General features: G+C 50.0%; 1 protein-coding gene across 1 annotated transcript; it reads left to right on the forward strand.

Annotated features, from left to right (window-relative positions):
* The first annotated feature begins 2,698 nt into the window (after positions 1-2,698).
* Lgals4 (galectin 4) lies at positions 2,699-10,157 on the forward strand. The gene is made up of 10 exons (XM_076930858.1): positions 2,699-2,894; positions 3,116-3,204; positions 4,463-4,667; positions 6,221-6,355; positions 8,806-8,832; positions 8,954-8,992; positions 9,121-9,150; positions 9,404-9,492; positions 9,702-9,864; positions 9,940-10,157. The coding sequence occupies exons 1-10, from the start codon at positions 2,850-2,852 to the stop codon at positions 10,084-10,086; spliced, it is 969 nt and encodes a 322-aa protein (XP_076786973.1). The 5' UTR covers positions 2,699-2,849; the 3' UTR covers positions 10,087-10,157.
* The last annotated feature ends 2,245 nt before the right edge of the window (positions 10,158-12,402 follow it).

Raw genomic sequence — 12,402 nt, forward strand, 5'->3', positions numbered from 1 at the left:
CTCTGGAAGAGCAGTCAGTGCTCTTAACCACTGAGCCAGCCATCTCACCAGCCCGAGAATTCTTTTTCATGTTTTATCTTATGTGTGAGTATTTTGTCTCATGTATGTCTATCTTTTTGTTTTGTTTTTTTGTTTTGTTTTTGGTTTTTTTTTTTTTTTTTTTTTTTTTGGTTTTTCATGACAGGGTTTCTCTGTATATCCCTGGCTGCCTGGCTGTCCTGGAACTCACTCTGTAGACCAGGCTGGCCTTGAACTCAGAAATCTGCCTGCCTCTGCCTCCCAAGTGCTGGGATTAAAGGCGTGCACCCGTGTATGTCTATCTTAGTTAGGGATTTTACTTCTGGGACAAAATACCATGACCAAAAGCAAGTCATGTAGGCAAGGGATTGTTTTACTCTCGCCAATATGCACTGTTCATCATCAAAAGCAGTGAGGACAGAAACTCAAGCAGAGCAGGAACCTGGAGGCAGGAGCTGATGCAGAGGCCGTGCGTGGAGAGGCGCTGCTTACTGGCTCCCCATGGCTTGCTCAGTCTGCCTTTTTATAGAGCCCAGAACCACCAGCCCTGGAGTGGTCCTGCCCACCGTGGGCTGGGCCCTCCCCATCAGTCACTAATTGGGAAAATGCCTGACAGTTATATCTTACAGACACACTTTTCCCAGCTAAGGTTTCCTACTCTCAGATGACACTAGCTTGCGTCAAGTGGACATAAAATGAGCCAGCACGATGGCTGCACATCACACCTATATCACTGGTGCCATCGGAGGTCAGAAGAGGGCATAGGATTCGCTGGAAACCAGTTACATCTGGTTGTGAGCCATCCCACTTGGGTCCTCTGCAAGAACAAGTGCTCCTACTTGCTGAGCCATCTCTTCAGCCCCTCCACCTAGTCTCCAATTATGCGAGGCTGACTAGGCAACAGGCCCCAGGGATCTAGGTTCTGTCTCTGCCTCTTCCAGTGCTGGGAGTCCATGTATGTGCTCAGACCCAGCTGTCCTCTGGGCTGAACTCAGGCCTCTGATGAGTGTGGGACTCTGCTGACTGAGCTTTCTCCCCATTATCCCATCCCTTTCTCTCTCTCTCTCTCTCTCTCTCTCTCTCTCTCTCTCTCTCTCTTTCTTTTTTTTATTTTGAGACAGGATCTCATCGATCTAAACTGGCCATAAACACCTGATCCTTCTGCCTTCACTGAAAATTTTGGTCCTTGTGCTTCAGCCTGCTGAACAGCTGGGGTTTATTACAGGCCTGTGCAACCAGGAGAGACAGCGTTTCCTCATCCCACTACCACCACCATCTTGATTTTTGGAAATGGTTATGTGGCCCAAGATGTCCTTGAACTCAAAACAATCCTCTGGCCTCAATCCCCCTAGTGTTCAGATTACAGGGTCTGTGATCTGTTGTGAATATTCTTCCTCCTCTTCTTCCTCCTCCTTCCTGTTTTTTTTTTTTTTTCAAGACAGGGTCTCTTGTGTACCCCTGGCTGTCCAGGGACTCACTCTGTAGACCAGGCTGGCCTCACACTGAGAGATCCACCTGCCTCTGCCTCCTGAGTGCTGGAATTAAAGGCGCCATCACCACCCAGCTTCTCTTTTCTTTTCTTTTACCCTTTTCTTCTTTCGTTCTCCCCCTTTCTGCGACAGGGTCTTTTTACATACCTTTGGCTGTTCTCAAACTGACTATGCAGAGCAGAAGAGGCTCACACTCTGCCCTCCTCTGTCTCCTAAATGCTAGGATTAAAGTCTTTGCCACTGTGTCCGGCAATTTATTTTTTTTTTTTAAGTCAGAGTCTTGCTCTGCAGACCAGGGTGCCCCTGAATATGCAAGTAATTCTGCCTCTGTCTCCCAAGTGCTGGGATTACTCTATTATAAGGGGCCCCTGCAGTCACACATCTCTCTGGACAAGCTATCAGCCCAGACTCTCAAGATGGCCTATGTCCCAGCACCAGGCTACCAGCCCACCTACAATCCAGTGAGATGTCCACCTGAACCCACTTCCTCTTCCCCAAACCCCATTTGTTGTTGGGTTTTTATTTGTTTTGGGACAGGATCTCAGGCAGCTCAGCCTGGCCTTGAACTCACTGTGGAGTGGAGGATGACCTCGGTCACCCGGGACCATCCTGGTTGGTCATAGGTACTTGGGTCCAGGCGTGCATTAGCGTACCCTGTAGTGCTGGATTTGAAACCCAGAGTTTCTTGCAAACCTCGAAAGCATTCTACCAACTAAGCTAACATCAAACTTGCAGCAATTCTCCTGCCTCAACCTTCCCTGTGCTGGGGTTATAGGTTGGGTCCCCAGTGCGACTGACCACTGTTGCATTCGTTTCAAGAATCTGTGATGTGGTTACTACCATTTCTCCTGTGTTACAGGCAGAGGGGACAATGGCTCTGCAGAGCCAGAAGTGGCAATGGTAGGACTGGAGCCCAGAACCCGTGGCCTCAGCTGTGTGTGCCCCAAGCCCCTGTTATGTCGTGTGTGGGGTCAGGAGGTACCTGCCGTTTATCCTGCTTCTATTGCCCACCTGTTCAGACATTCCTGTGGCCTAGCCCCTGCCCTGCCCACCTGATTCACCCTCCTTCTGCCAACAGTCTTCAGGGCAGGGTTTTTATGGTTCTGATAAAAGCCTTGCAAGGGTAAAGTCCAGAAACACTTCCTCTTTATCTGGGCCCTGGGAGGGTCAGCATCCCTGCTGCCAAGATGGGAGGCAAGGGCGTGCCCTAGAGGTCCCCACCAGAGAGACCTCATGAACTCTCTCCCCTGCCAGCCACTCCCTCTAGTATAAGGGCCACCTGCAGCCAGGCACCACTTCCCACACATCTCTGCGGACAAACTATCAGCCCAGACTCTCAAGATGGCCTATGTCCCAGCACCGGGCTACCAGCCCACCTACAATCCGGTAAGATGCCCACCTGAGCCCACCTCCTCTTCCCCAAACCCCATTTTCTCGTTTTCTCCTTTTGCTATGCTGGGCAAGCATTCTCCCACTGAGCCATAGCCTTAGCTTCTTACCCCAAATTCCATCTCCCCTGCTTAAGGGTCTGAGGGTCTTTGGGGCGAGAGGAAAGGGTTGTGACAGGAAGGCAACCTCTGAGGTTCTTCAACTGGCTCCTTCTACAGACTCTGCCCTACAAGAGGCCCATCCCAGGTGGCCTCAGTGTCGGAATGTCCGTTTACATCCAAGGAGTAGCCAAAGACAACATGAGACGGTGAGATGGTACCCAGCCCCCTTCCCCGCTCACCCCCAGGGAGGGGCCCTCACCTTCCCTAACTCTGGTGCCAGGCAAAGGTTTGAAACATGCTAGGATTCCATTGTTCACAGCGTTCCTCTGGTTGCTTGTGGGGTACAAATAGCCTATGCGGACAGAAATGAACAGGGAGACCCAACCTAGGAAGTAGACAAAGGAAGGAAGTGAAGGAGGGATAGGAGACTAAGAGCTGCAGGGGCCATATCAACATTGGCCAAGAGAAGTCAGGAAAGGGTCAGTAAGAGAGGTGGCCCCATGGCTGGAACAATAACCTGAAGTGACAGATTTGAGAGAGAATTCAGATAACAAGCTCAGAGCCATGCCCTGAGGTCACCTCCCTTTGCCCCCCTGTGTGTGGGGGGTACCCAGCCACTGTGTGATTCAGATTGCTACTGAACATCTCTGCACTTGAGCTTCTCATCTGTGAAATGGGATGATTGTCAGGACTTCAGCTTCCCATCTGTGAAATGGGATGATTATCAGGTTTCAGTGTGCAAAAGAGCAATTCCACGAAGGGTTGGGCTTTTCCATGGTTTGGCTGGGTATACATGTGTGCGCAGAGCATATGTACATGTATGTGTGCATGCATGTGTATGTGAGCCAGAGGTTAACCTCAAGTGTCTTTCTCAGGCACCATCCACCTTTGTGTTTGGAGGCTGGACACACATGTGTGTGCAGGTACACATGTGTGCACACATATGTGTGTGCAGGTGCATCTGTGTGTATACAAAGGCCAGAGGTCAACTTCAGGTGTTACCCCAATCACTTTACACTTTGTTTTTTGTGTGTTTTGCTTTGTTTCTGAGGTGGTGGTCTCACTATGTAGCCCTGGCTAGCCACACCATGCCTAGTATTAGGAGCAGAGAGGTTGGGGACAAAGACTCTTGGCCTCTCAGGTGATGCACACCAGTAATCCCAACACTCCGGAGGCTAAGGCAGGAAGATCACAAGTTAGAGGCTAGCCTAGGCTACATCATACACACATACCCCCACCCCCCAAGAAGAAAACAATAAAAGAAAAGATAGGGGTCAGATTTGCCCTGATCATTGAAGAGACTCTGGGGAGATGAGAGGCAGGGTGGCCACAAGACTGCCTTACAGAGCACAGGCTCCCTCCCTCCCTCTAAGCTGGGTCAATGGTGCCCAGTCAGGGCTCCCTACTGAAGGCCCCGTGCACAGGTGGGCAGCACTTTGAACGCCCCCCCTTATATCCCACCAGGTTCCACGTGAACTTCACTGTGGGACAGGATGACGGGGCAGATATTGCTTTCCACTTCAATCCCCGCTTTGATGGTTGGGACAAGGTGGTCTTCAATACGATGCAGAGCGGACAGTGGGGCAAGGAAGAGAAGAAGAAAAGCATGCCTTTCCAGAAGGGCAGCCACTTCGAGCTGGTGTTCATGGTCATGCCGGAGCACTACAAGGTCCGGGGCCCTCCCTCTCTCCCTGCAGCCCCCACCTGGCAGCCCTCCCTCCCTCCCTGCAGTCCCCACCGGGCAGCCCCCACCCGGGCAGCCCCCACCTGGCAGCCCTTGGTCCCTGCAGCCCCCTCCCCCTCCCTCTTTCCCTGTTGCCCTTCCTGCCACCCTGGTGGATGAAGTCTAGAGCCTTGGGCATACTAGGCAGATGCAAAATGCCCTCTCTATAACTAAGCCACAGCCCGAGCTCTCTTTTTAACTTTTATATTCTTTATATATTCTCTTTATATTCTTTATATATGCTCTGTATAGGCCCAGCTCTCCTGGAACTCATTATATAGAACAGGCTGGCCTTGAACTCACAGAGATCTATCTGCCTCTGCCTGAGTGCTGGGATTAAAGGCACGCCTGGCTCATCTGACTTTTTATGGGGAATACTAGGATTTAATTCAAGTTGTCAGTCTCAGTGCGGAGAGCTTTTAGCTGCGAAGCCATCTTGCCAGCCTCTTTTTTTTTTTTTTTTTTTTTGAAGTTTTAAGATTTCACTTGTTTGCCCAAATTGTCCTGAGGCTTTGGTAGTCTCCTGCCTCAGCCTTCTGAGTGCTGAAACTGCAGGCATGTATACCACATCCAGCTTGAGAGTGGCATGCTGATGTCACCAGACCCAGCACTTAGCATACAGGAAGTCCTCAGTCCCACAGGACTGGATCCTGATCCATGTCTGTCACATGGATCAAGGATCAGACGGCTGGTGACATAAAGTACAGCTGGCTGCTTCCAGTCTGCTGTAAGCCTCCAGCATGCCTGGCCGGGTTGCCATCTTCTTAACAAACTCAGATATGAGCAAGCCCCATTTCATGGAAGATTTTAAATAAAAGTTCAGAAAGGTAAAGCAACTTACCTGAGGTCACACAGCCAGGACATGCCAGAGCCAGACCTTACAGCCAAGTTCCTTTGTGCAGATACCAACCCTCAGGCCCGATTCTTCTTTTCCTGACTCCAATTTCCATTTCTTTCTCACCGACTACCATGTGCTGACCTTGTAGTTCAGTTTGACCTCTGGTCCCTGAGTCCCCAAATTCCTGCTGGTGAGACACTCCTAGAACCCAACAAATACATTGGACTTCAAAACAAAAAGATCCCTTAGGGCTGGGGAACTGGCTCAGTCAGGAAAGTGCTGGCTATAAGCTGGGGTTCCATCCCTTCCACCCACGTAATGAGCTGAGCTCGGGGAGTGGCGCGCCTTGCCTATCATCCAAGTTCAGGGGACACAGGGACGGAAGCCTCCTGGGGGCTGGCAGCCAGCCAGCCTTACCTACTTGACAACTGCCAGGCTCCATGAGAGACCCGATTCAAAAACCAAGACAGATGGATGGTGCTGAGGCCCAACACTCACAGTTGACCTCTGACCTCCACATTAGTGTGCACACGTGCACCTGCACATATATGAACACACATGTCCACGCGCACACACTAAATAATAACAATCCCATTTCCGTCTCCCCCAGTTTCTTGCCAGCCATGGTTGCGATGTCTGACACCTTGTCTCTGCCCTCCAGGTCGTGGTAAATGGAGATTCCTTCTACGAGTATGGGCACCGGTTGCCCGTACAGATGGTCACCCATCTGCAAGTAGATGGGGACCTGGAACTTCAGTCAATCAACTTCCTTGGAGGCCAACCTGCCGCATATCCGGTATGGAATGTCTCTCCCTTGACCACAGACTCTGTTTCTACGCCTAGTCCTTTTAGTGAATGGGTCCAGGGATCCTGTGGTGACCAACACAGTCCACCAGAAAGATAGACACATGACCAGACAGACATGGTCAAGACCACGGTGGGAGCCGGGCGTTGGTGGCACGCCTTTAATCCCAGCACTTGGGAGGCAGAGGCAGGCGGATTTCTGAGTTCGAGGCCAGCCTGCTCTACAGAGTGAGTTCCAGGACAGCCGGGGTTACACAGAGAAACCCTGTGTCAAAAAACAAAACAAAACAAAAAAACAAAAACAAAACAAAACAAAACAAAAAACCACGGTGGGGGTTGTACAGGCAGAGAGAAGGTAAGGGTCCAGATAAGGAGGCTCAGGCAGGGGGTTAGTCTCAGGGAAAGGGCTAACAAGGTGTTCTGAAGATCCAAGGGCTTCCAGGAAGAGGAAGAGGTGTGTAAACCGAGTCAAAAAGTGAGATAAGAAAAGACAGAAAAGCCGGGGCAGGTTGCTTAACACGTTGGTCACCCGGGAAACACAAAGCCATGGTGACTTGCCGCTGTGTCTCCATCAGGTTGTAATGGAACAAGGTGTACCATGTGACCTGCTGGCAGGCATGCGGATTGGCTAGCATGGCTACCGAATGGCTGTTCAGAATGTAATTTGATGCAATTGCCTTGGAAATTGGCCAGCAGAGTTAGATCTGAATGCCAAGAAAACATAGGTCCCAGTGTCCTAGAAGGTCCACACCCAGGTACACAGCCTGCAAAAAGCCTCTGGTATACACTCACTGCAATAAGCCAGCAGGCCACTTCCAAAAGTCTCAAGCTGCAGCTCACTTAAAGGTGGGGCATCTGCCTACAATGCCCCAATGAGGGGCTGGGGGCCTGGCCCAGCCATAGCAAGATAACTTAGAGTGAGGAGTGAGTGCCTGAGTCCCTTAATAACAATCAACTAACCAACAAAAGCCTGAACATAGTCAAAACTATGAGCCTGGGGGCTGGCGAGCTGGCACTGAGGAGCAGGTAAAACAGCACCAGGCGCTGGTGACACACACTTTTGATGCCAGTGCTGCAGGACTAGAGGCAGGTGGATCTCCGTGTGTTCAATGCCAGCCTAGTCTACATAATGATTCCAGAACAGCCAGACCTAAATAGCGAGACCCTGTCTTGAATAACCAGAAGGACCTGGGTCCAGCTCCCAGCTCCCAAGCTCATAACCATCTGTAAGTTCATTTCCAGGGGAATCTGAGCCCTCCTCTGACCCCCATAGGGGTCACAGGTGTGTACTTAGACACATACACGAAAATTTAGTAAATAAATATTTTAAAAATAAAAACAATCAGCCTGTTCTTCAACAAGTCAACGAATCAAAACAATGAGTTTATCACCTGAAGGAGAGAAGGGATGAGTTGCAGCCACACAATCGTGGGGGTGAGGCTGGGTGGGGGTGGGGGAGTGCTGATGCCAAATATGGAGTCTGGTCCAGCAATGGTAACTACTGCCTGTAATCCCAACATCTGGAGGCTGAGGTAGAATGTTCCCTGCAAGGAGACCAGCCTGGGCCACATATCAAGACTCTGATGTCTGTGTTTATGTGTGTATATGGGGGGTGGGGCAGGGAGACAGAGAGATTAATTGATCGATTGATTTGAAAAGCTTTCAGAATAGGAATTAATTAAAAAGAGGAGAAAACAGAGAAAGTAAAAATGAGGATGATGGGGAGGGGGGAGCATGCCTGTAATCCCAGCAGGGAGCGGCAGAGCTCTGAGTTCAAGGCTGGCCTGGTCTACAGAGTGAGCTCCAGGAGAGCCAGGGCTGCACAGAGAAACCCTGGCTCAAAAAAGCAAACCAAACCAACCAACTAAACAAACAAACCTACAACAACAAGAGGAGGAGGAGGAGGGGGAGGGATGGGGAGGGGGAGGGGGAAGGAAAGGGGAAGGAGGGAATGGGTTCTAGACAGAAGAAATCCGTTTGTATGGAGCTGTGGCTCCAAAAGAGACTGAGCCTCGGACAGCAGAGTCCGGTAGACAGGAACTCGGGTGACTCCCAGGACCCCGACTTGCTCCAGGGTAGGGTATGTGAAGTAGGTGACTGGAGATAGGTGAGGGAACCTTGGTCATCACAGGCCTAGAAAGAGGTACCAAGGCCCCCATTTACCCCCTGAATTCCATTTTCTAAACTGATCCTAGGCTAAGGGGAGGCAAGAGGTGAATGAGAGCCTAGAACAGAAAGGGATCAACACAAGGATGTGGTGCGGGGAACAAAGACTAGAATTTACCAGGAGTTGTCCCAAAGCCACAGAGGCTATGGTCATCACAAAATATAGCAGGGGCCATAGACCATGTACCTGGCAGGGTGCCCAGGGAGTCTTCTCAACACCTTCCAGTCTAGAATTAAGGTCCCAGCCATGACCTCCTTCCCTCTCTGCATCCACAGGGACCCATGACTATTCCAGCCTACCCTGTAAGTACCTGCCAAGGGGTGGGCAGTTTCCCACAGAGTTGGATTGACGGCAAGGGAAGTTTGGGGGCAAAGGACCCCACATTCCCTCATTTCTCTTCCCTTCTGTCTGTCCACCCCATAGAGTCCTGGGTACAACCCTCCACAGATGAACAGCTTGCCTGTAAGTGGGAGGGGCATGGTGGGCTCGTGGAGGGGTGGGGACAGTTTAGGGTTGGGGTAGGGATGGAGACCTGTTGGATAAGGTAGTTGTCAAATCTTACACAGTGGAATCCCTTTCTTCCTTCGCAGGTCATGTCAGGACCCCCAGTCTTCAATCCGGTATGATGTTCCAGGGGCTGTGGCTCTCGAAGGAAGCAGGAAGTGTGGGGAGCCCAGAAAGGGTGGACTATATATAGGCTGAAGGTTTTGGGGGTGGGAAGTAAGGAGAATACGCAGCTGGTGGTCAGGGTTCTGAAGGAGACATAGTTGGGGACAATTCACAGGCAAAACGCTGCCTCTCTGTGAAAATGTGTTCTTGTGTCTGGGTTCCCTCATCAGAGACTAAATAGGACCCCATGTTCTTTCTCTACAGCCTGTGCCATATGTGGGGACTCTGCAGGGGGGCCTTACAGCCCGAAGAACCATCATAATCAAGGGATATGTACTTCCTACAGCCAAGAAGTAAGCACCAGGCTGAAGAGGTTGAACCCCTCACACCCAGGGGTTCAGCCTCAGCCCTCCTCCCTCAGATCCAGAGGTCCAGGCACCAGCCCTCCTCCATCAGACCCGGGGGTCCAGTGCCCTCCTCTCAGACCCAGGGGCTGAGTCCCAGCTTTCTTCCCTTGGAGTCTCAGACACTGGACCCCATTTGACACCTTGTTTGTCTTCAGCTTTATCATCAACTTCAAGGTGGGATCATCCGGAGACATAGCTTTTCACCTGAACCCCCGCATAGGTGACTGCGTGGTTCGCAACAGCTACATGAATGGTTCTTGGGGCTCCGAAGAGAGAAAGCTGGCCTACAATCCATTTGGCCCTGGGCAGTTCTTTGATGTGAGTCTGGGGGTCCCCTTCCCGCCTCCCACAGAACCCCGTCCTGTTGGACCTCACCTTTTCTCTCCCCTACAGCTGTCAATCCGCTGCGGCATGGATCGATTCAAGGTGTTTGCCAACGGCCAGCACCTTTTTGACTTCTCGCATCGGTTCCAAGCATTCCAAAGGGTAGACCTGCTGGAGATCAAAGGTGACATCACCTTGTCCTATGTCCAGATCTGAGCTCCTCCTGGGGAATGAAGCAGAAAGATCCCCAAGTTCCATCTGAGCCTCTAATAAAACATTGAAGGGGTCTCATGTGTGTGTGTGAGTATGTGTGTGTGTGTATGTGTGAGTGTGTGTGAGTGTATGTGTGAGTATGTGTGAGAGTGTGTGTGAGTATGTGTGAGAGTGTGTGTGAGTGTGGGTGTGTGTGTGAGTATGTGTGTGTGGGTATGTGTGTGGGTGTGTGTGAGTGTATGTGTGAGTGTATGTGTGAGTGTATGTGTGAGTATGTGTGTGAGTGTGTGTGAATATCTGTATGAGTGTGTGTGTGTGAGTGTGTGTGTGAGTGTGTGAGTGTGTGTGTGAGTGTGTGTGTGAGTGTGTGTATATGTGTGTGTGTGTGAGTATATGTGTAAATATATGTGTGAGTGTGTGTGAGTGTGTGTGTCTGTATGAGTGTGTGTGTGATTCATTCACCTCTCCCATGTCTCCTGTGGCCCTGCTCTATCTTGCACTGTTGTTTGAGGCATACGCCCCTCTCCCTCCCACTACAATAAACCGAGGTATGCTCCATACCATGGCTTTATGCAAATCAACCCATTCACTCCTCACACCAAATTGCAAGAGTTAAGAGTTAAGAATTATTGCTATAATTTATCCATAACAGATGAGGAAACAGGCAGGGTGTGGGGCAGAGCAGAAGTGACAATAAACAAAGTGTGGCAGTACATCTTCTTAATTTCTACTTGGTAAGTGAAGATAAGAAGTTCAGAAGTTCATGATCATCCTTAGTTACATAGTGTGTTAGGGGCTAGCCTGTGGTACATGAGACCCTGTTACAGAAATGAAGGGAGGAAAGGAAAGGGGAAAAGGAGGGAGGGAGGAAGAGAGGGAAGAAGAAAAGCAGCAAATTGCCTGTTTCAACAAACAAACAAAAACACAACTTTGAGACAGGCTAACACATGTCTGTGGCTCCAGTACTTGGAAGACTGAAGCAGAAGGACTGGGCCTTCAAGACTAGCCTGTTCTACACAGTATAGGACTATAGAATGAGAACCTGTCTCCAAAAATGATTTTTTTTTTTTTGGCTGCATAGTGTCCTACAATCTCAGCACATAGGAAGTTAAGCCAGTAGGATTACAGTCACACTGAAGCTAGCCTGAGCTAAGAGTAAAATTCTATCTCAGAATAGAGAGGAAAAGGGAAGAGTGGGAAGAGAAGAAGGGAAGAGAGGGAAGGACAGGGAAAGAAGAAGAAATTGTCCAAGGTTGAGCCTATACACCTCAGAATGAGGAATGCAGTCCAGCGTCCCGCCATGTCATCTATCTGTTCACTTACTCATCTGTGACATCTAGATTTTATAATTTTTTTGAGACAGACTCTCACTTTGCAGCCCCAACATAGAACTCACTATGTAGATCAAGCTGGCCACAAACTCAAAAATATCTACCTGCTTCTGCCTCCTAAGTGCTGCGATTACAGGGTTGTGCCCACCCCATGTAGCTTGTGATGGCTTTAGTTATCAACCTGACACATCTAAGATCACCTGCAAATAGAGTCTCAGCAAGGGTTTGTCTACATCAGGTTGCCTTGTGGTTGGGTCTGTGGAGATTACTTTGACTATTACTTTGATTGAGACAACCCCCGTAGGCGGCACCACTCCTTAGGCAGAGATCCTGGACTGCCTACGTGTAAGGGGATTGAGGACAAGTAAGTATTCATCTTCTCTCTGCTCTTGACTGGATGTGACCAGCTACCTCAAGATTTAGTTCCTGTTTCCACTGTCCCACAACCTGGAGCCGTGAGCCGAAAAACTTTTTCCTCCTGAGTTGTTGTGGTCAGGGTATTTCATCGCAGCAGCAGGAATAAAAGCAAGATAACATTTGACCTTCCATCATTCTCTCCATTCATGAGGCTAGCCACAAGTCCGTTCCTCCATCCATCCATCCATCCATCCATCCATCCATCCAGACACCTGTCAATAACAACCCATCCACCAGTGCTAACCCTGCCCTCTTCTCTGCCCGTCCACATACCCACCTACTCATCTCAAACTTTCTGAACATCCAAGCACTCATTCCCAAGCTGCCCAGCTAGCTACACCTGCCATCTATTACTCTCCCAGTCTGACATTTGCATCCTAGTGTCATCCTTTCATTCACCAAAACACACACCACCACAAATACTAAACACACACACTCACAAAGAAAAGTGCCTATCCTAACATCTATCCACATAACCCTCTTTATATCCAACTTTCATCCACCCTTCTGCTCCTTCTTCTTCCCTCCTGTCTTCTTTTCTCCCTCCTCCTTCTTACTTGAGACAGGGTCT

Source organism: Arvicanthis niloticus, chromosome 1 (assembly GCF_011762505.2).
Source record: "Arvicanthis niloticus isolate mArvNil1 chromosome 1, mArvNil1.pat.X, whole genome shotgun sequence".
NCBI lineage: Eukaryota > Metazoa > Chordata > Mammalia > Rodentia > Muridae > Arvicanthis > Arvicanthis niloticus.

Coding starts and splice junctions, on each gene's coding strand:
- Lgals4 (XM_076930858.1), top strand. CDS start 2,850: ATGGCCTATGTCCCAGCACCGGGCTACCAGCCCACCTACAATCCG. Junction 3,205..4,462: donor GCCAAAGACAACATGAGACG/GTGAGATGGTAC, acceptor ATATCCCACCAG/GTTCCACGTGAACTTCACTG. Junction 8,993..9,120: donor CACAGATGAACAGCTTGCCT/GTAAGTGGGAGG, acceptor CTTCCTTCGCAG/GTCATGTCAGGACCCCCAGT.